We start from the raw sequence: 24,122 nt of genomic DNA, 5'->3' as shown, positions 1-24,122 counted from the left end.
CCCTCATGAGCTTCCCTAACAAGAGATAATCTAATAGAGCATTGGGGAACACAAAGACGTTTTCCTTTAAAAAGAAAGCCATCTTGAATAAAAAAGTCTTTGTGTCCTCCTTTAAGACACTTTTGATAGATGGGAGAAAAATCAAGGTCATCATGATAAAGTTCCTTAATGTGATCAAAACCAAGATATTGAGAGGTTAAAAGATTTAGCAAGGTGTATCTTCTAGAAAGAGCATCCGCCACAATATTTATTTTGCCTTGCTTGTGTTTGATCACATAAGGAAATTGCTCAATGAATTCCACCCACTTAGCATGCCTCTTGTTAAGCTTGTTTTGGCTCTTCAAATATTTAAGAGATTCATGATCACTATGTATCACAAACTCCTTGGGAAAAAGATAGTGTTGCCAAGTAAACAAAGCCCTAACAAGTGCATACAATTCCTTATCATAGGTGGAATAGTTGAGATGACTTCCCTTCAATTTCTCACTAAAATAGGCTATGGGGTGGCCCTCTTGAAGGAGAAGAGCCCCAATACCTATACTTGAAGCATCACACTCAATCTCAAATGTCTTAGTGAAATTAGGAAGGGCCAAGATGGGAGCATTAGTCAATTTTTCTTTCAAAGTATCAAAAGCATTTTGTTGTGCTTCTCCCCAATGAAAGACCACATCCTTTTTCACTATGTCATTGAGTGGTGCGGCAATGGTACCAAAGTTTGGGACAAATCTTCTATAGAAAGAAGCTAGTCCATGAAAACTTCGGACCTCATTCAAAGATTTCGGTGTAGGCCAATTTTGAATGGCCACCACCTTTGTTTTGTCCACATGGACCCCTTTACAACTCACAACAAACCCTAGGAATTCTATATGATCAAGAGCAAACATACATTTAGCAAGGTTAGCATACAAATGTTCCTTCCTAAGGGTTTCTAAAACTTGCCTAACATGCAACCTATGGTCATTCAAAGATAAGCTATAAATGAGAATGTCATCAAAGTAAACCACAACAAACTTACCAATGAAAGGTCTAAGAACATGATGCATGAGGCGCATGAAGGTACTTGGTGCATTACTTAAACCAAAAGGCATAACTAACCACTCATATAAACCAAAGTTGGTCTTAAAAGCCGTCTTCCATTCATCACCCGGTTTGATACGGATTTGATTGTAGCCGCTTTTAAGATCAATCTTTGAAAAGATTTTTGAACCATGTAATTCATCCAACAAATCATCTAGTCTAGGTATGGGATGCCTATACTTAATGGTTATGTTATTGATGGCCCTACAATCCGAACACATTCGCCATGTGCCATCCTTTTTTGGCACTAAGATGATAGGCATAGCACAAGGACTCATGCTATCTTGCACCCACCCTTTCTTAATCAAAGCCTCAACTTGTTGGCGAATTTCCTTGGTTTCACTTGGATTGGTCCTATATGCTGGACGATTTGGTAAAGAAGAGCCCGGTATCAAATCAATTTGGTGCTCAATCCCTCTCAAAGGTGAAAGTCCATTTGGAGGATCTTGAAACACATCTTTGAACTCTTCTACCAAATTTTCCAAGCAATGAGGACTATCAACAAGTGATTCTATGCTAAGAGTTCTAGGGATGGCTAAAAAAAGAGGATGATGAGCCACTATTTCCCTTTCAATGTCACGCCTAGACACAAGGAGTGTAGGCTTAGAACTCTTATCTTTTTTATCTTTTTTATCTTTTTCACTCTCCCTCTTTTTCTTCATGATAACTTGGTCTTCATGGACTTCTCTTGGAGAGAGAGATTTTAAAGTAACCTTGTGACCATGGAATTCAAAAGATAATTTGTTGGTAAAGCCATCATGTAAAACTTTTCTATCAAATTGCCAAGGCCTTCCCAAAAGAACATGAGTGGCTTCCATGGGCACAACATCACATAATACCTCATCTTTGTATTTTCCAATGGAGAAATGGATGAGGACTTGTTTATTAACAATTATTTCTCCTACTTCACTAAGCCATTGTAACTTGTAGGGCTTTGTATGAGAGATAGTAGGCAATCCAAGCTTATCTACTACTCTTGTACTAGCCACATTTGCACAACTACCCCCATCCACTATCAAGGAACAAATGTTGTTTTGAATAAGACATCTTGTATGGAAAATATTTTCCCTTTGACTTTCATCAAAAGGTTGTGAAACTTGTCCAAGAAGTCTTCTCACAACTAACAAGTCCCCTTCAAGTGGACATTCGCTCTCTTCCTCACTAGATGCATGAGAATGCAATGAATGCTTTGGAGAATCCGAATCATGCTCACTAACTACAATGCCCTCATGCATGTACATACTTCGTTTGGAAGGACAATTTGCAGCAATATGACCATAACCCATACATTTAAAGCATTTAGTGTTAGATGTTCTAGTGGGAGACTTAGGTCTAGAAGTTGATGGCTTAGATTCCTTGGGTTTGAAAGAAGAATCTTTGGAAGGATGTTTAGAAAAAGAAGTTTTGTTTCTCCAAGACTTGGAGTAGTATCCATCATTGGAAGCATTTTTAAAAGAGGTTTTCTTAGCAAGTTGGGCTTCCACCTTCATTGCAAGATGAACTAAAGAGCCCAATGATGAATACTCTTGTAACTCAACAATGTCTTGAATATCCTTCCTAAGACCACTCACAAACCTAGCAACCATGGCTTCTTCACTTTCTTCTAATTCAATTTTAAGCACAAGCGTCTCAAGCTCCTTATAATATTCATCCACATTTAGCGTGCCTTGTTGAAACCGTTGGAGTCTCAACATGAGGTCTTTCCTAAAATGTGGGGGCACAAACCTAGCGCGCATATGATCCTTTAAAGAGTTCCAAGAGTCCACGGGAGGACCCTTGTGATAGATAATGTCCTTTACAATTCCATGCCACCATTTCATGGCATAATCACTAAACTCTAGGGTGGCTAGCTTGAGCTTATGCTCATCTTGGATCTCATGGATCTCAAAAATTTGTTCACACTTAGCCTCCCAATCTAAATACACATTTGGATCACTAGAACCATTAAAACAAGGTAGTTTGACCGAAGGAAGCTTGGACTTTGCATCATGGTAGAAGCCATTGCCGTAGTGAATTCTTTCCCCTTGGTGATGATGTCTTTGTCCATGGACTTGGGGTGGAGGTCTCCTTCTCCTATGCTCATCTTCACGGCCAACATCATTTGAAGAAGCTCTAGAAGATGGTCTATGAGAATGATGTCCATCATGGATAGAAGGAGATGGTCTAGCTTGTTGTACCTCCATCTTTAGCATTTTCTCCTCCAACCGTCTAATTGTTCTTTGAGCTTCATGTAATTCACCAAGAATTGAAGCTTTGGAAGGAGAATTCTGCTTGTAGGATGCATCACTTGAAAATCCAGCCATTGGTAATTAAAAACAGCAAACACACAAAAACAGTAAACAAGTTAAAAATTAGCAAAAAACAGTGAGCTTATGGCAATGAAACTGCCGAAGTGAACTAAGGCTGAAAAGATATCACTCTCAAAGAAATAATGTTCTTGCACCAATCTGAACTTGAGGCCTTGGAATCCTCAAATGAAATATGTCAAAGCAAGCACACCAATCTTAAGAGCAAACCACCACAAAACCAAAGAAACAATAAAGACAAACAAGAAAAGGTATAAGCAAGGAAAGGTAATTGCAAAAGGAATACTATATGTAAGACAAACTCAAAGAGTAAGAATGAAAGACAATCAAGAAAATAAAGAACTCAATGAGAAAAGTAGGCACACAAAAGAATACCTAAGGAAAAGCACTAGAGTAGATGAAGAAAACAAAAAAATTTAGCTACTGGAAAAAAAAAAATTTATGCAAACTGTGTTTGATATTCACTGATTTAACTGGAACGTTGTAGAGCGAACTGGATTATGAAATTTATACCACAGAAACTTCAAGATGTTAACTCAATAATGGCACTGGAATCAATTAAAAACAGTAAGCCAATTGAGAGAAATAATTTTTTTAAAATCACTGCCAGATTACTGTATTTTTTTCGGCAGGAATGTACACTTTTTTTATTTTATTTATCATTTTTTGTGTACTTCATATTTTTGAATGATTCTTTTCTATTCTTTTCTATTCTTTTATTTAGAAAAAATTATTTTATTTATATTTTTTCTATTCTTTTCTAACACTTTGAATATCTCAAATCCAGAATTTCAGAATTTTACAGTACGTAAATCAGTTGCAATAAGGAAAAACAGTAAGCACTTTTTTCAGAAACAGAGGAATCCTAATAGGAATAAAAAACAGGATGATGAACTAGCAAAGACATAATAGAAAATGATGTATTGGAACTTGTATATGATGGAGGAGGGCCCAAGGCTCACCACACGATGAAAGCCAAGCCTCCAAGACTAGACGGTCTAGCCTATGATGAGGAGCGTCTAGACTCAAAAAGGAGCGTCTAGCCCATGAAGAGGAGCGTCTAGGCTATTATGAGGAGCGGCTACATAAGGAGCGTCTAGGCCATGATGAGGATTCCTTCTAGACCGTCTAGCTTCACATACACATGGGTCAAAGCTACGGTTTTGGGAAGAGAAGACCTTTTTGTAATTGTTACATAAAGGCCCATTAGGGGTGCTTAGTAATTAGAGTAGTGTAGAAAGCATTTTTTTTTGTGAACATTCTAGAAAGACCATGGAGGGGGTGAGCATAAAAACTAGACACACCCCTCCCCATGTGCTCATTTGTGCACCCATGTGCCATGTGCACCCATGTGCTTCACATTTACATTTCATTTGGCTAGCATTAGGGTTGCATTATGGTCCTCCTTAGCCTATAAAAGGAGGAGCCTACACCTTGTATTTTCAAGTTTAATTGAGTAAGGTTATGCTGCCATTTTTGTGCACAAGCTTTACTTCTCCTAGAAATCTAGGCTCTAAACTTCAATCCTTTCACCTTCTCCCTTGAGCTGGCCGAACCACTCAAACACCATACTCATCATGCACCTACAAGGCCAACACAACTCCTAGGAGGGTCTTGATCATCTCACCCATTGCTTCCGCACCTTATTTTTCTAGTTTGATTCAAGAAGAACACATGAAAATGCCATCATTTGGTATCATGAGCTTTTGGTTCTTCAAGATGAGTAGCTTGGTCTTTTAAATTTTCAGTTCTTCTTTATTCCATATTGTCATTTAAATTCCATACTTGTCTTGCTGTTTTTTACTTTTTAAATTGTTCTTGGTGTGCTTATGGAAGATCCAACCAAAGCACAATTGTTCAATTGATCTTGAACAAATTCTGTGCAGCTTGTGATAGGATTCCTTACACCATTGAGTGGCTGTTTTTCTTTTAGGAATTTGAGTCCTTATTGCTTTCTTAATTTTGCTTCATTTTATGCTTTGAGTCTTTATTTTCTGAATCTATAAATGTTGTGTCAAGTCATGTGAATCCATATTTGTCAACAATTCTTAGTAGTCCTATTATTGGCTTGATTGTTTCTTGCTTTTGGGTCTCTTTAATTTGTTTGAATCTGCTGTTCTTTGATCCTTTGGTGCCTTTTTTATTTTTAGTTTGAGTTCATATTGTGTTTAGATCATACACAATTCTATTTCACAAATTTCCATTGTGTCTAAACTTTGGTATCTTGCTGTTTTTGTTTCCAGTTTTCAGATTCCCCTGTTTACACCTTCTCTGTTTTGGCTGTTTTAACCCAGAAAAATATTTCCACCCATAGGAAAATTCTGATTTTCTGGAAAATGCAAGTTTAAAGTGTTATAGAAAAGACAAAAAAAATAATTAGGTCAAAAGAAGCAACAGAAAAAAAATGATAAATCTTTTAAGATCAGAGTGCAAATCTGAAGCGCTCCAGCTGGCATAACCGAACACCAATTTTGCAAAATTTATTAAAAAAAAATGGTGCATCCGTTTTGAGTGAATCCAAAGCCAGATTTTAGATAAGATCCTGAATATCTTGCATAACAAATTTCAGAGCCAAATTCCAAAAATACAGATCAGCATAAATCGGGGAACAAACACGTTTTCTGGCCCACAACATTTTCCAGTGGTGTTGTTTTTTTATTTGGTCATCTAATCTAGTGCTTTTCTTTAGGAATTCTTTTGTGTGCCAACCTTTAATTGAGTACCTTTATTTGTTTGCTTTACTTAATTGACTCTCTTTCTAGTTGTCACAATCTAAATCCTTTTGGTGGTACTGTTTTATTCAATTAAATTTGTTTCTTGCTTTTGTTCTTTGACCTCTAATTTGGGTGCTGGAATTTATTCTTCTTTGGTGCTTATGTGAATGGGAACTTGATTTGGTTAAGGTTTAGCCCTTTGCTAGGTGCTGGAAATTGGAGAATTAAAGACCATCATTCTAAGGAGAAGACAAGGCCAAAGCCGAAACAAGCATTCTTGAAAAACACTACAAACACTTGGAAGATCAACAAGCAAAGACAACAAGGAAGTGCACTAACCCAAAAAGAGGATCAACAAAGGGAGTTCTCTTATTTCCTTTGCAACTTGGTTTATTGTTAATTACCTCTTAATTACGTTTTTAGACGGTGAGTGTCTCTTCAAGGGCTCAAAGTGTCCAAGAAGCCTCACCTAGGGCCGACTAGTATAGAATTCTTAATTAGCAATTGTTAATTGTTTGTAATTGCCTTTTCTTTTGCTTAGTTAGTGACGCTTTGCATGGTTATTTTGTTAAGTTTGTGTTAAACCGACTAGCTTTGTTGATTAGTAGCTTGCATTGTTTTCTTTCATTGAAAATTTGATTTCTCAACTTAATTGTGTTCTAAGTGGTTTACTAAGAGAAAGTTTTGTGTGAAGACATTGAGGGATAGTTTTTGGCTAAGGCAAAGGCTTGGTATTTAAGTAGTCCTTTGTGACTCACCTCCCTTACCTGGAAAACTACCTTCTTTGACTTTCCTAAGTTTTCTCAAGGTAAAATACTTGTATACACAAAGCTTTAGCCATGCCTTCTTCTTCTCATTCTACAAAGTCTATTGGAAGTGAATTAAAATCTTTAAAAACTCTTTTGAAAGAAGTTTCACAAACTGTGCAATCAATTGCTTATAGACAATTGGAGAGTGAGACTAAACTTAATGTTTTGACTAAAGCAAAGAATGAGAAGTCTCAATTTTCAAAAAAATTACATTCTCATGCATCTAGCTCTAAACATCATGATTATCTTGGGGAAGAAAGTCTTCGGAAAAATGAATATCATCAACAATTCCCTAGGAGAGCTAGGAAAGAGAGACAAGAAAACCTAATCAAGCATATCTCTCACACTCCAGCTAGAGAAATTCCATGTTTAGAATACCTTGGCAATGATCAATTAGCATCTCAATGTTTCAATGAAAGATCTATGATCTTAAGGGACAAAGATGAGAATAGTAGCCAAGAAAAAGAAGCTAGTGAGAGTGAAGAAAATGTAAAAATAGAAAAGCAAGAGAAAAACCTTGGGAAACAAAAGGCGTGGGAGAAGAGTGTTCCTTCCCACAAGGTCATTCAACAAGAAGGAAAAGTTGAAAATACATTTGAAAATATACCTCTTGTTGAAAAACCTAGCCTTACCTTTTGTAAAGGAACACTTGCAAGCCTAGAAAAAAAAGAAGAATCCTTAAAAAAGGTTTGCATAGATAAAAATATAGTAGATTATTTTACATACATGCCAAGATATCACCAAGTGAAGGTCAAGTCATCTATAGGCATCTACAAAGACAATTTTTTATGTGAAGTAGTGCCTAAAGAAACTTGTCATGTCTTATTGAGACAACCTTTGTAAAGAATTGAAATTTCCATGAACAAAGGTTGTATCAACGAGACTACCTTCACACATAAAAGAGAAATTCTTCATGAAGGAGAACTCATGGGTCAAATTAGAGTTGATAAAACTCTAGAGCTTTTAAGAGGAAAACTTTTGTCACCCATGAGAAAAGAAGTTCAAAGACATTACTTTAGGTATAACTTTTGTTTTCAAACTACACCTAAGGCAACGTCCCAAGAACTCTATACTCCTTCACCTTTTGTAAAAGATCCATGGGAAGACACACATTTCAAATTAGAGCTTCCTAGGACGACAAAAGGTCTTGATTCTTTCTTCATGGAAGTGGATAAACTCTTCTTAAGAAAAGTGACAAGCCTCCATGATTTATTTTCAAAAATAAGGGATAGAGCTCCAAAATTTGAAAACATAGCTCTCCCTTCTATGCTTCACGAAATCATGAGGGACACCCACAATTCTTGGGATAAGAATCCTTTTCCTTTTATGCATGCATACAATGGAGTAGTCCACAAGATTACTCATATCTCTCCATTTGAAGTTGTATGTGAACATAGTCCTCTTGCCTTTTTAAAGTTGTCACCATTTCCTAAAGGGATTATGCCTAAAGAAAAAGTAACTACTGTTGGAAATTTTAGAAAACATAAGAGGATTAGAAGGCACCTACAACCATCAAAAGGGAAGCATTGTGGGAAGTTGACCAAAACAAGAGAAAAACAAAGATGGCAACTTCACACAATTAATTGTTCTCCAAATACTCACTCTAACTCCTTTGCTTTGTTTCAAGATTCTCATAGGTTGATATTTGATCCGGGAGGACACACCTTGACAAAGCAAGAGGCTGCTATCCGAGATCAAGTTAGCAAATCTGAGGATAGATCTTTTCCCGAAGGAGGAGATGATGGACACCATCTAGCCACAACAAGCCCCCTCAAAAGCAAAAGCTTTGGATTTGAGGACAAATCCTTTTCAAGAGGGAGGGGATGATGGAGGAGGGCCCAAGCTCACCACACGATGAAAGCCAAGCCTCCAAGACTAGACGGTCTAGCCTATGATGAGGAGCGTCTAGACTCAAAAAGGAGCGTCTAGCCCATGAAGAGGAGCGTCTAGGCCATTATGAGGAGCGGCTACATAAGGAGCGTCTAGGCCATGATGAGGATTCCTTCTAGACCGTCTAGCTTCACATACACATGGGTCAAAGCTACGGTTTTGGGAAGAGAAGACCTTTTTGTAATTGTTACATAAAGGCCCATTAGGGGTGCTTAGTAATTAGAGTAGTGTAGAAAGCATTTTTTTTTGTGAACATTCTAGAAAGACCATGGAGGGGGTGAGCATAAAAACTAGACACACCCCTCCCCATGTGCTCATTTGTGCACCCATGTGCTTCACATTTACATTTCATTTGGCTAGCATTAGGGTTGCATTATGGTCCTCCTTAGCCTATAAAAGGAGGAGCCTACACCTTGTATTTTCAAGTTTAATTGAGTAAGGTTATGCTGCCATTTTTGTGCACAAGCTTTACTTCTCCTAGAAATCTAGGCTCTAAACTTCAATCCTTTCACCTTCTCCCTTGAGCTGGCCGAACCACTCAAACACCATACTCATCATGCACCTACAAGGCCAACACAACTCCTAGGAGGGTCTTGATCATCTCACCCATTGCTTCCGCACCTTATTTTTCTACTTTGATTCAAGAAGAACACATGAAAATGCCATCAGTATAGGTCTAGAATACAAGTATGAACTCAATTCTAAAAAGAAAATGCACAAAGGATCAACAACAATTCAGAAAATTATATGACACCAAAGCAAGAAACAATCAAAACAATAAAAGTACTACTAGAAGTAATGACATATATGGAATAACATGACTAAGACAAAACTTGACATGATTCAAAAATTAAAAGACACAACACAAATTGTAACAAGTGAAAGGAAGCTTAAGGTAAACTCTAGGAAGGATAATGCCATTCCAAAAGAGCAACCATACTCATAAAAATTATGAGTGCCATAAACCTTTCCACAAACACTTGGAGCAAAAGAAAAACAGCAAGAATACTCAATTAAAATTCTAAAACAGAAACTTAAATTGCAAGAAATTAAAAGAGCTCTTGAAATAAAGTGCACACAACTCAACAATTAAACAAGACTGAACCTAAGACTCATGATACCACATGATGTGATTCCAATAGCCACATAGAACAAGATTCTTGACATTTTTAGGAATCACCTTGAGCTGGAAAATATAGAGGCACTTTTCTTAGAGTTGGATCATGGTTCTAAGTCAAGAACTCACCAATAACAAGTACCAAATCCCAAACTCATTTGGATGAACCAAATATTGTCAAATTGAATCAACAAAGGAATTATAAAATGGATTGACCGAACAGAATTAGGCAAGAAAACATATGGACCGAACATAATAGGAATTAAAAAACAAAAACAGAACATAGGGGCTGGAAAATGGAATAGCCGAACCAAAACAAATCAAGAACACAAGGCAACAAGAACAATTGAAAAAGAAGAAAGGAAGGAGAAGAGAATGCTCATGAAGATGGAAGAATGGTTGGATGATCACGCCACTAGAAGTATGGATGCTCCTAGATGAGTGTGCAAGCCGCCACTTGAGGAAACCATGGTCCTTCAAGATAAGACTAGAGTAGAAGGCTCAAAAGCTCTCCAAATGCTCACTCCAATTTTGAGTATAGTTTCTTTAGATAAATTCAAATCTGAATTTTACAAGGAAGGCACCTCTATTTATAGCCTAAGGTGCTGAAAAAGAAAGCTAAAACAATTCAAAATTCCCTCCCAAATCATTCTAGAACCGGCGCCTATTTGCAAAGCAAGGAAGGTGTGATCCTTTCCTTCACTTTGGCACCTCCTATTCTACTCCTACACCTATCTACTAATACACCCCCCTAAAGCTCCTAACTAAAGCCTAAAAGATGCTATAACAACAGAGGTTTCTAAAGTTTCCCTCTAAGCACCTTCAACTAAAGAAACTACAAAAAGAGAAAATAAATGTCCTCTAGCTCCCAAAGCTTTGAACATGCTTCTTGTAATCCTTTGAGGTGGACTTTGACCTCCATGGGCGTCCTCCATTTGTGCCTCCACCTCTTCTTGAGCTTGATGAGTGGCCTCCATGTTCTCTTGAGCTTGATCTCCATCACCTACTCAAGGACTAAGCGTCCGGGTTTTTAACTTATGTCTAACATCTGACACTGGGGCCAGCTGTTCATACCTGAGGAGGGGGCATCCCGAAGGAATCCCTTAACCCCTGATCAAGGACTAGGCTCCCGGATTTTAACTTATACTGACATCTGGCACGGGGGCTAGTTGTTCATACTTGAGGAGGGGGTGTCCCGAAGGAATCCCTTAACCCTTGATCAAGGACTAGGCTCTCGGATTTTAACTGATACTGACATTTGGCACCGGGGCTAGTTGTTTATACTTGAGGAGGGGGTGTCCCGAAGGAATCCCTTAACCCCTGATCAAGGACTAGGCTCCCGGATTTTAACTTATACTAGACATACCTGTTATCTTGCTCTAAACTTGACTTCTGCTTGATTATCTGGTGGTGACGCCTTGTGCTGGCGACGCCTTCTCCTTCTGACGTCTTATCTCGGTGACGCCTTATCTTGGCGACGCCTTATATTGGTGACGCCTTATATTGGCGACGCCTCGTCTTTTTCTTTGTTTCTTTGATCTTCGATCCTTGATCTTGCAAGAAAGGGAAAAACTAAGGCAAAAATATTTTAACTTTTCTTTTCTTTATTTGGGTGACCTCGTTAAAAAACCCCCGGGAGGGAAAAAGAATGTCCCCTTTACAAACTTCAACTGGAATAACATCAACTGAAATAAAACTTTAAATTTGCCGCATTCCAGCTACGTGGGATGGGGCTCCCTTCTAAAATCTCTAGCTTATACGAACCATTCCCTTTGGCTTTGGTTATTCTGAACGCTCCAGTCCACTTGGGAGACAACTTGTTTTCTAACTTGTAGGAGTGAGCCTTCCTCATGACCAGATCACCAATCTGGAATTGTCGCAGATTCACTTTGGAGCTGTACTGACGCTCCACTCTTCTCTTCACGGCCTCGGCCTTAATTTTCGCCTCTTCCCTAGCCTCGTCTATCAGGTCCAGGATCACCCTCCTTTCTTCGTTGGATTCTTCCGCCACGAAACCCAGGAAACGGGGCGAGCTTTTGTGGATCTCTACTGGGATCATGGCGTCCGATCCATACAATAAGCTGAAGGGTGTCTCCATGGTGGAGGATTGAGGCGTGGTGTGGTAAGCCCATACGATCCTTGGTACTTCATCTGCCCACGCCCCTTTAGCCTTCTCTAGTCTGCATTTCAAACCGCTCAACAAAACTCTGTTTGCTGACTCGACCTGCCCATTTGTCTGGGGGTGTTCGACTGACGCAAACACCTGTTTGATTCCTACTTCTGTACATAGCTTCCCCAACTGTTGGCTTGCGAACTGGGTGCCATTGTCTGAAATGAGACGCCTTGGTACTCCGAAATGACACACAATGTTCTTCCAAACAAAGTGTTGTACCTTGTGGGCGATGATCTGTGCCATTGGTTCGGCTTCTATCCACTTGGTGAAGTACTCGATGGCAACGATCAAATACTTCATCTGCCTTATCGCCAATGGGAATGGACCTAGGATGTCAATTCCCCAAGTATGGAAAGGCCATGGGCTGTATATGGATCTCAATTCCTCAAGTGGCGCCTTGTGCCAATCAGTGTGCCTCTGGAACTACTTGCAGTGTTGGGCGTATCGTACGCAATCCTCTCTTACCGTTGGCCAGAAGAAACCTGCATGTATCACCTTGGACGTCAAGGATCTTCCTCCCACGTGGCTCCCACAAATACCTTCGTGAAGTTCGGCCATTATCCTGGTGCACTCGTCGCCGCTTACGCACGTCAAGATAGGGTGCGTAAACCCATGCTTGAACAATATCCCATCCAGTAAGGTGTACCTGGCGGCGTTCCTCTTAATCTTCTTGCCCTCCTCTGGCTCTGCTGGGAGGATTCCATCCGCCAGGTACCGCTTGTAAGGGGTCATCCAAGTGTCGCCTTCCTCCAAAGTGCATACCTGTACACCCCTTTCTTCATCTGGCGAGGCTGCATAAGTACTAATGCAGGGTGCCCTCGCCGTGTCTTGACTCAGGGAGCGATGGTTACGTGGAATTCCTCTTGCTGTGCTAACGTGAAGGACATCTACCCTGTTATCTGCAACAAACTTTCGCGGCGTTTTGAGGGTCTCTTGGATTACAGTCATCTGCCTTCCCCCTTTGCCTGAGCTGGCCAGCTTGGCAAGCAGGTCAGCTCTGGCATTTTGCTCCCTGGGGACGTGCACTAGCTCAAACGCAGCGAAGGCTCTCTTCAACATCTCGACATACCTCAAGTACGCGGCCATCTGTGGATCCTTCGCTTGGTATTCTCCCGTTACTTGCCTTGTGACCAATTGTGAGTCACTCTTTGCCAAGAGGCTCTGAGCACCCATTTCTTTAGCCAAGAGCATCCCAACAATCAACGCTTCGTACTCCGCCTGGTTGTTGCTTGCCTTGAAGGCGAAGCGTAAAGCCTGCTCGATCAATACTCCATTAGGCCCTTCCAAGATAATTCCATCACCGCCCCCTTGCTGGTTGGAAGACCCATCCACTGAGAGCATCCAATGTGCTCCTAACTCCACCTCTTCAGGGTCTCCTCCTGGTGAAAGTTCTGCCACGAAGTCGGCATAGACTTGCCCTTTGATGGACCCCCTGGGCTCATATTGGATATCGAACTCTGACAACTCGACCACCCATCGAACCATCCTCCCTGCCACATCTGGCTTCTGAAGTACCTTTTGGATAGGGAGGTTTGTCATTACCACCACTGTGAAGCTGTGGAAATAATGGCGGAGCCTCCGTGCTGAGAATACTACTGCTAACGCCGCTTTCTCCAGTGACTGGTACCTCAATTCCGAGCCTTGTAAGGCCTTGCTCACGAAGTAGATGGGCTTCTGCACCTGGTCTTGTTCCTGGACAAGTACAGAACTGATGGCCCACTCGGTCACCGCAAAGTACAAGCGGAGGGGGACGCCTACGTGTGGCTTGAAAAGCACAGGTGGCGTAGCCAAGTACTCTTTTAACTTAAACGCTACTTCACACTCGTCTGTCTAAGTGAAACGGTTATTCCTTTTGAGGCACTGGAAGTAAGGGTGGCCCTTCTCTCCTCCAACTGATACGAATCTCAATAATGCTGTTATTTGCCCCGTTAGTTGTTGAACTTCTTTCACTGAGGTTGGGCTCCTCATGGCGATGATGGCTGCACACTTGTCAGGATTTGCTTCTATCCCCCTCTCTGTGAGCATGAAACCTGTTCCGTCCGGTTGACCTGGGACGTCTTTGTGCGCAACCTCACCCGTCAGCTAGGGACTCCTTCCCACTGGTTACCTGTGGATTCCTGCAAAGAAGGAAAAAAGGGGCGCCCTAGCGGCCGTTTGCACTCCGACGCTCAAGTCAGCCAGCAAGAAACACCAAAAACTCTGCACCTCCGTATCGGAGCACCGTGAATGGCACTCTGAAGGTGGTCAAAAGAAACTCTCTCTCTCGTGTCCATTTCTCGTTCTGGCAAATAATCTCTCCCTAATCCCTTATGCGTAGCCTCAAGACTCGAGCAAGCAACTAGAGTGTACTCTGGGAAAATCTGCCAAAAGTTCGAACCCCCTTTCCAACATTCAAGGCGCTATTTAAGTTACTCCCGCATTCAAAGCGCCTTAAAGCGCATTTAATTATAAAACGTTCAGCGCATTTAAGACGTTTAAACCGCTTGGGAGCATTTATAATATCTTAAACGCTCGAAACGGAAACTGTATTAAATAACTTTAATTACCTTGTACCTGACAAAATGACGTTTCTATTCTGACTTGGCTGTTGTACACATGGAGGGCCTCACAGCGCCGTGACCCCATCTGGGGGTATTTCTTCATGTGAGTCCTCCTACCTGGGAGTGCAACTGCGCAAGGGGTGACTTTTTGGGTGCCAACTCATGCCCCCAAACCTCTAGTCACTCACTTTGAGAGCGTATCTATCTTCCTCTCGTACCCTGCACCTGGCTACCCCTGGGCGTGACCCTCTCGTGAGTCGTATCTATCCCAAGGGCTTCTCTGGGGCGACAAGGGCACTTCACGAGTCAGATTGCTCTCCATTGGCGCTATTACTATGGCCTTAAAGCCACCTTTCACTAGAACTACGTTGGCTAACCACTCAGGGTATTGTATCTCCCTGATGTGTCCGGCGCTGAGCAGCTTCTGTGTTTCCTCTTTCACAACGAGGCATCGCTCTTCATTCAACTTCCTCCTTCTTTGTCTCACAGGGTGAACCTTTGCATCCATGGTGAGATGGTGGCACAAAAAGTCTGGGTCAATACCTGGCATATCCGCCGCAGTCCACGCGAAAGCATCTAGGTGGCGTGAGATTACTGCAGCTACCTCTTCTTGTTCTTCTTGGCTCAGCAAGTGTCCTAATTTGAACACTTTACCCCCTATTTGTCTTTCTACTATGTTATCTTCTGGTCGGGGTCGCTCATTCTGCGCATTCTCTGCAAGAGACTCGTTCGTGGAGTCCTCTTCCATAGGTGTCGTCGCAACGGATGCATTGGGCATCGCCTCCTCTGGCTCTCCTTCTGCGAGCGAGGCCTCTCCGTGTGCTCCTTCCATCGGCGAGGCATCGCCGTTTCCTCCTTTCGTATGTGCATCCTCTATAGGCATCGCCCCTGAGGTGGCTTCAACCGGCGTGGACTTCGCGGGCGTCGCCTCTTCCAACGGCTCTGACTCGATGATGGAAGAGGCCCAAGCACAAGCCCACATGCAAGCCCACCAAAGGGTAGATTTGGGCCAACCATAGAGTTATGGCCAAGAGGATCCAAGAAGACGTTCTTTTACATGTTCAAATGCCATAAACTCTAGTGTAGAGTAGACTTTAATTTCTTGTCAAAATTAGCATAGGAACTTTATTTGTAATTTTCTTAGAATTAATTTTTGCACCTAAAACACCAACCTAGGTAAACTTAGAGTTTCTAAAAAAACCTCTAAATTTACCAAGGCCGATCTAGAAAGCCCATGGAGGGGGTGAGCATAAAAACTAGACACACCCCTCCCCATGTGCTCATTTGTGCACCCATGTGCCATGTGCACCCATGTGCTTCACATTTACATTTCATTTGGCTAGCATTAGGGTTGCATTATGGTCCTCCTTAGCCTATAAAAGGAGGAGCCTACACCTTGTATTTTCAAGTTTAATTGAGTAAGGTTATGCTGCCATTTTTGTGCACAAGCTTTACTTCTCCTAGAAATCTAGGCTCTAAACTTCAATCCTTTCACCTTCTCCCTTGAGCTGGCCGAACCACTCAAACACCATACTCATCATGCACCTACAAGGCCAACACAACTCCTAGGAGGGTCTTGATCATCTCACCCATTGCTTCCGCACCTTATTTTCTACTTTGATTCAAGAAGAACACATGAAAATGCCATCATTTGGTATCATGAGCTTTTGGTTCTTCAAGATGAGTAGCTTGATCTTTTAAATTTTCAGTTCTTCTTTATTTCATATTGTCATTTAAATTCCATACTTGTCTTGCTGTTTTTTTACTTTTTAAATTGTTCTTGGTGTGCTTATGGAAGATCCAACCGAAGCACAATTGTTCAATTGATCTTGAACAAATTCTGTGCAGCTTGTGATAGGATTCCTTACACCATTGAGTGGCTGTTTTCTTTTAGGAATTTGAGTCCTTATTGCTTTCTTAATTTTGCTTCATTTTATGCTTTGAGTCTTTATTTTCTGAATCTATAAATGTTGTGTCAAGTCATGTGAATCCATATTTGTCAACAATTCTTAGTAGTCCTATTATTGGCTTGATTGTTTCTTGCTTTTGGGTCTCTTTAAATTGTTTGAATCTGCTGTTCTTTGCTCCTTTGGTGCCTTTTTAATTTTTAGTTTGAGTTCATATTGTGTTTAGATCATACACAATTCTATTTCACAAATTTCCATTGTGTCTAAATTTTGGTTATCTTGCTGTTTTTTCCAGTTTTCCAGGATTCCCCTGTTTACACCTTCTCTGTTTTGGCTGTTTTAACCCAGAAAAATATTTCCACCCATAGAAAAATTCTGATTTTCTGGAAAATGCAAGTTTAAAGTGTTATAGAAAAGACAAAAAAAAAATGAGGTCAAAAGAAGCAACAGAAAAAAAATGATAAATCTTACAAAATCAGAGTGCAAATCTTGAGCGCTCCAGCTGGCCTAACCGAACACCAATTTTGCAAAATTTATTAAAAAAAAATGGTGCATCCGTTTTGAGTGAATCCAAAGCCAGATTTTAGATAAGATCCTGAATATCTTGCATAACAAATTTCAGAGCCAAATTCCAAAAATACAGATCAGCATAAATCGGGGAACAAACACGTTTTCTGGCCCACAACATTTTCCAGTGGTGCTGTTTTTTTATTTGGTCATCTAATCTAGTGCTTTTCTTTAGGAATTCTTTTGTGTGCCAACTTTTATTTGAGTACCTTTATTTGTTTGCTTTAATTACTTGACTCTCTTTCTAGTTGTCACAATCTAAATCCTTTTGGTGGTACTGTTTTATTCAATTAAATTTGTTTCTTGCTTTTGTTCTTTGACCTCTAATTTGGGTGCTGGAATTTAATTCTTCTTTGATGCTTATGTGAATGGGAACTTGATTTGGTTAAGGTTTAGCCCTTTGCTAGGTGCTGGAAATTGGAGGATTAAAGGCTATCATTCTAAGGAGAAGACAAGGTCAAAGCCGAAACAAACATTCTTGAAATAAACACTACAAACACTTGGAAGATCAACAATCAAAGACAACAAGGAAGTGCACTAATCAAAAGAGGATCAACAAAGGGAGTTCTCTTATTTCCTTTGCAACTTGGTTTATTGTTAATTACCTTGTTAATTACGTTTAGACGGTGAGTGTGTCTTCAAGGGCTCAAAGTGTCCAAGAAGCCTCACCTAGGGCCGACTAGTATAGAATTCTTAATTAGCAATTGTTAATTGTTTGTAATTGCCTTTTCTTTTGCTTAATTAGTAACGCTTTGTATGTGTGGTTGTTTTTAAGCTTTGTTAAAACCGTCTAGCTTTGTTAATTAGTTAGCATACATTGTTTTTCTTGCATTGAAAAAAAAAAAAAGTTTTGATTTCTCAACTTAATCGTGTTTCAAGTGGTTTACTAAGAGAAAGCTTTGTGTGAAGACATTGAGAGATAGTTTTTGGCTAAGGCAAAGGCTTGGTATTTAAGTAGTCCAGTGTGACTCACCTCCCTTACCTGGAAGACTACCTTCTTTGACTTCCCTAAATTTTTCTCAAGGTAAAATACTTCTACACACAAAGCTTTAGTCATGTCTTCTCACTCCTCTAAATCTCTTAAAAGTGAGGTGAAATCCTTGAAATCTCTTTTGAAACAACTTACTAAGGATATTCAATCAATTTCATCTAAACAATTGGAGAATGAGATCAAAACTAATGAATTGGCTAAAGCAAAGAATGAGAAGTCTCAATTTTCAAAAAAATTACATTCTCATGCATCTAGCTCTAAACATCATGATTATCTTGGGGAAGAAAGTCCTAGGAAAAATGAATATCATCAACAATTCCCTAGGAGAGCTAGGAAAGAGAGACAAGAAAACCTAACCAAGCATATCTCTCACACTCAAGCTAGAGAAATTCCATGTTTAGAATACCTTGGCAATGATCAATTAGCATCTCAATGTTTCAATGAAAGATCTATGATCTTAAGGGACAAAGATGAGAATAGTAGCCAAGAAAAAGAAGCTAGTGAGAGTGAAGAAAATGTAAAAATAGAAAAGCAAGAGAAGACCCTTGAAGAACAAAAGGCGTGGGAGAAGAGTGTTCCTTCCCACAAGGTCATTCAACAAGACCAAAGATTTAAAAATACCTTTGAAAATGTGTGTCTTGTTGAACAACCTCAAAGCCTTACCTTTTGTAAAGGAACACTTGCAAGCCTAAGTGAAAAAGAAGAGTCTTTAAAAGAAGCTTGCATAGATAAAAATGAAATAGATTATTTCTCATATGTGCTAGGATATCACCAAGTGAATGTCAAGTTTTTTATAAGCATCTACAAAAACAATTTTTTATGTGAAGTAGTGCCTAAAGAAACTTGTCATGTCTTATTGAGACAACCATTGCAAAGTGTACAAATCCTTATAAACAATGGTTGTCACAACGAGACTATCCTTACACATAAGAGAAAAAGTCTTCATGAAGGAGAACTCATGGAACAAATTAGAGTTGATAAAACTCTAGAGCTTTTAAAAGGAAAACTTTTGTCCCCCATGAGAAAAGAAGTTCAAAGACATTACCTTAGGTACAATTCTTGTTTTCAAACTACGCCCAAGGCAATGTCTCATAAACTCTATACTCCTTCACCTTTTGCAAATGATCCTTGGGAAGATATAAATTTCATATTAAAACTCCCTAGGACAACAAAAGGTTGTGATTCAATCTTCATGGTTATGGATAAACTCTTCTCTAGAGAAGTGATACATCTTCATGGTTTATCTTCAAGCATAGTGTTGAATAGAGTTCCAAATTACGCAAACCATGATTTGAGGATTTCCTTTGGAAAACTTGCAACTAAATTGCACACTTTAAATTCTTATCATCCTCAAACGCATGGTCAAAATATATTTGAAAATCTAGCTCTTTCTACTATGCCTAGAATAATCATGAAGTGCACACACAACTCTAGAGGTGAGCAAACATACCATAAAGTAGTTCACAAAACTACTTATATTTCTACTTTTAAAGTTATGTGTGGGTTCAATCATCTTTCTCCTTTTAAGTTGTTACCATCTTCTATAGGATTTATGCCTAAAGAGAAAGTAACCACAAATGAACATTTTAAAATACATAAGATGATTAGAGACCACACACAACCATTAAAAGAGAAACTTTGTCCAAGGTTGCCAAAACCAAAAGAAAAAAAAAATGGCAACCTAGTAAAATTAATTTGCAAACTAACACCTATGCCTTATTTGATTATTTCTATAGGTGGACGTTTGATCCAGGAGGACAAGCTTTGGCGAAGCAAAAGGTTGCTATCCGAGATCAAGTTTGTAGATCTGAGGATGGATCTTCTCAAGAAGGAGGAGATGATGGACACCATCCAGCCACATCCATTCCCCTAGCCATGAAGAAGAAGAAGCAATGGATTTGAGGACAAATCCTTTTCAAGAGGGACGGGATGATGGAAGAGGCCCAAGCACAAGCCCACATGCAAGCCCACCAAAGGGTAGATTTGGGCCAACCATAGAGTTATGGCCAAGAGGATCCAAGAAGACGTTCTTTTACATGTTCAAATGCCATAAACTCTAGTGTAGAGTAGACTTTAATTTCTTGTCAAAATTAGCATAGGAACTTTATTTGTAATTTTCTTAGAATTAATTTTTGCACCTAAAACACCAACCTAGGTAAACTTAGAGTTTCTAAAAAAACCTCTAAATTTACCAAGGCCGATCTAGAAAGCCCATGGAGGGGGTGAGCATAAAAACTAGACACACCCCTCCCCATGTGCTCATTTGTGCACCCATGTGCCATGTGCACCCATGTGCTTCACATTTACATTTCATTTGGCTAGCATTAGGGTTGCATTATGGTCCTCCTTAGCCTATAAAAGGAGGAGCCTACACCTTGTATTTTCAAGTTTAATTGAGTAAGGTTATGCTGCCATTTTTGTGCACAAGCTTTACTTCTCCTAGAAATCTAGGCTCTAAACTTCAATCCTTTCACCTTCTCCCTTGAGCTGGCCGAACCACTCAAACACCATACTCATCATGCACCTACAAGGCCAACACAACTCCTAGGAGGGTCTTGATCATCTCACCCATTGCTTCCGCACCTTATTTTCTACTTTGATTCAAGTAGAACACATGAAAATGCCATCACTCCATTTGTGAATTTGAAGTGAAAGGTCGCTCAATCACCATGACCACGCCTCTCTTTGTCTTTAGGCTATTTTCATAGCACTTACGGGCTTCTTCTTGATCCGACTTGATCATAATTACCTTACCACTAAGATCTGGTAGCTTCATCTTCATGAGGCGCGTGGAGGACACCGCCCTCAATCTATTCAAAGCAGGTCTGCCTAACAAAATGTTGTAGGCTGAGTTGGCGTTGACCACCAAGTACCGGATGTTCTCGGTGCGTGATGCTGCTCCATCAGTGAACGTTGTCCTCAGCTCCAAGTAGCCTCGTACCTCTACTGGATTATCTGCAAACCCATACAAGCATCCAGTATAGGGTCTCAAAAGATCGGGGGACAACTGTAGCTTGTTGAAAGTTGACCAAAACATGACATCTGCGGAACTGCCCTGATCGACGAGAACCCTATGCACCTTCCTTCCTGCCGTGACTACTGAAATGACCACTGGGTCATTGTCGTGTGGGACCACATCCCGCAGGTCAGCCCTTGTGAAAACGAGATCTGACTCCCATGGGTTGTCTGGAAATTCCTCTGCAACCGTACTCACTGACCTCACATATTTCTTCCGTTGAGATGCAGTGGGCCCTCCTCCAGAAAAGCCGACAGAGATGGTGTGCACTTCTTCGTGAGTTGGGACTTCATGCGCTTGACCTTCCTCTGGCGTTGCCGGGACTGTGGTCGTGGTGGACCCAACGAGATAATCTTTCAAGAAACCATTCTTCACAAGCTCGTCCAACTGATAGCCCAGCACCAAGCAGTTATTAATATGGTGCCCAAACGCCTCGTGGAATTCGCACCATGATTCCTTGTGAGGCCCCAGTATTTTGTCAGACTTCACCGGTGGCCTCAACCTGTCAACGCCTCACTTCAGCAAAAGTTTTGGGGCGGCTGCGGTTGAGCGATTTGCTAAAAGATCCAGGACACACACCCTTCCTAAATGCGTACACGATCATGGGCTCGTCTGTGGTACCCACCTTCACAACCTGTGCCCCGAAGCGGCTTATGTACTCCTTCAGTGTTTCCCCTTGGTATTGCTTTACGTCGAAAAGGTCATACGAAACTGGGGTTGGGGCCCTGTTGGCTAAATACTGCTCTCTGAATAGTCGTGAGAGTTGTGCGAAAGACGTAATGTGACCCTCTGGGAGGCTGATGAACCAATCCATGGCCATCCCAGTCAGAATGCTCATAAAGAGCTTGCATCTCACGGCATCAGAACCGCCAACCAGCATCATCTGTGTGTGGAACGCAGTGAGGTGCGCCTCAAGATCCTCCATCCCTGTGAAGGTTACCTTGGGCCCTGTGAACATGTTGGGGATTGCAGACTCTAAGATTGCCTGCGAGAATGGTGTTGTGAATTCTCTAGGTGGGGTGGCAGCCTCAGGTTCGTCTACATCACGCCAACCACGGCGTAGTTCCTCGTTGGCACGGTGGAGCTCATCGTTTCTCGCCTGAGAAGATGCGAGATCCGCCTGCATGCGCTCTTGCTCCGCTTTCGATGCTGCCATTGCTTCCTACAGCCCTTGCATCATGCCCATGAGTTGTTGCATGGTCATCTCTTCACTCCTAGTGCGTGCAGGTCTCGTGGTCATGGCTTTCTGAAAACCCTCTTAACTTGCCTAGGTCTTGAGAACTGGAACTGGAAAACTTGTGTGGTGGGACTGATGTTTTATATCGGCCCCACGGTGGGCGCCAAATGTTCCCGCCGGTTGACCAGGATTGTCTTTACGCGTGGCTTGTCCCTGCGAGCTAGGGCACCTTCGTCTTGCTCCGTCGGTGAGTACCTGAAAGAAGTGAACAAAGGGGCGCCCTCGCGGCCGTTTGCACTCCGACGATCAAGTCAACTAGCGAGAAACATCAAAAGGGGACACACCCTTGAGAGGTGGTCGAAAAAAACTGTACTGAATGACTGAAACTGTGTAACTAGAACTGTGTTGCCCTACTTGCCTTGTGCTCACTGTGAGTGCGCCGCGAAGACAACTAGGGTTTGCTCTGTGTATCTGTGTGTATTAGGTTAAAATTCTGATCCCTTTCAAATGTCCCAAGGTTCCTTTTTATACACATCCAGCATTTAAAGCACGCTAAAGTGCATTGAAAGCGTATAAAAATGTCCCCTGAAACATTTGATACGTAATCTTCAATTAGCGCGTACCTTAGCAAACTTTCACTGAAACCTTTAATGGGCACGTGTGCATTGCCACGTGGCCTTCTGACTTGACCGTTTATTTTGTGCAGAGGGTCCCACAGCGCCGCAACCCAACTTAGGGTTATTCTATTGTGTGAGCTTCCCTTCGAAGTACTCTCTGGCACGTGAGCTGACTTTCTGGGTGCCAACCCATGCTTCCCAATCACTAGTCACTCACCCTGGGGGCGTATCTACCTTGCTCTCGTACCACGCACGTGGTTCTCCCCTAGTCATGGCCCTCTCATGGGTCGTATCTGTACCAGGGTCTCCCAGCAGTGGCGTGGATACCTCACAAGTCAGGATACCCCCTTCTGGTGCTAGACCTATGGCCTTGAAGCCACCTTTCTCTTCTCCTTACTACTGTTCTGTATGGTCGAGGCTCGAAGCCTCTTTGGCGATGTCTTTACTCGGAAATGTCTCTATCGAGCGACGCCTCTATCGGGCGATGCCTCTTCTGGGCGATGCCTCTCTTGGGCGACGCCTCACTTAGGCGACGCCTCACCGAGGCGATGACTCGAGCGGTCAACCTGTAGAATTCTCTTCCTTGGGTCCCTTGAGGGGTCCCTCCATGCGTTGACTCTGACCTTTGGTTAACGCCCGGGGACGGGACGGTACAGACCGCTTAAGGCATCACCAAGTTAAGGCGTCGCCAGGATAAGGCGTCGCCGGGTTTAGGCATCGCCAGGTTGAGGCGTTGCCAATTTGAGACATCGACGGTGTCACCCCCCGATACCCACGGGTAGGAAAGACCGTGGAGGGGGCGACACCACGAGAGGCCTCGTGCCCCGTTATCTCATAACAGTAATAAAGAGAAGAGAAAGGTGGCTTCAAGGCCATATTCCCAGTACCAGTCAGGAGTAACCTGACTTGTGAAGTACCCACGCCACCTCTGGGAGACCCCTGTGATAGATACGACCCATGAGAGTGCCACGCCTAGGGGCGAACCATGTGCGTGGTACGAGAGGAAGGTAGATACACTCCCAGGGCGAGTGACTAGAGGCTGGGGCGCATAAGTTGGCACCCAGAAAGTCACCCCTTGCGCCAGATGCACTCCGAAGAAGGAGGACTTACACGATGGAATATCCCTAAGTTGGGTTACAGCGTTGTAAGGCCCTCCACGTAGAATAGTGATCAAGTCAGAAGAACACATCGCAGTAAGCATTGAAACATCAAGGTATATAA

The 24,122-nt window shown here is 41.6% G+C and overlaps 1 protein-coding gene across 1 annotated transcript; it reads right to left on the bottom strand.

The window, feature by feature from the left end:
• Positions 1 to 12,509: 12,509 nt before the first annotated feature.
• Positions 12,510 to 15,509, bottom strand: LOC150023092 (uncharacterized). Its single transcript, XM_090297708.1, has 4 exons — positions 14,961 to 15,509; positions 13,683 to 13,916; positions 13,256 to 13,601; positions 12,510 to 13,051 (listed from the first exon to the last, which is right to left on the bottom strand). Exons 1-4 carry the CDS (start codon positions 15,507 to 15,509, stop codon positions 12,510 to 12,512), a joined length of 1,671 nt encoding a protein of 556 aa, XP_090153834.1.
• Positions 15,510 to 24,122: the final 8,613 nt, after the last annotated feature.

The sequence above is a fragment of the Phaseolus vulgaris genome, chromosome 11, assembly GCF_051622355.1.
Source record: "Phaseolus vulgaris cultivar YP4 chromosome 11, ASM5162235v1, whole genome shotgun sequence".
Lineage (NCBI taxonomy): Eukaryota > Viridiplantae > Streptophyta > Magnoliopsida > Fabales > Fabaceae > Phaseolus > Phaseolus vulgaris.
The sequence above is the reverse complement of the archived record's forward strand: the minus strand, read 5'-3'. Positions and strand labels throughout refer to the sequence as shown.

Bases quoted from the DNA above. Each gene is read 5' to 3' on its own strand.
- LOC150023092 (XM_090297708.1), bottom strand. From the start codon at position 15,509: ATGCCTATAGAGGATGCACATACGAAAGGAGGAAACGGCGATGCCTCG. The intron at 13,917-14,960 runs GTAATAGCGCCA...CGTTTCACTTAG, and splicing joins AAGGTGGCTTTAAGGCCATA to ACAGACGAGTGTGAAGTAGC. The intron at 13,052-13,255 runs GTGCTCAGAGCC...TGGCCAGCTCAG, and splicing joins GCTCTTGGCTAAAGAAATGG to GCAAAGGGGGAAGGCAGATG.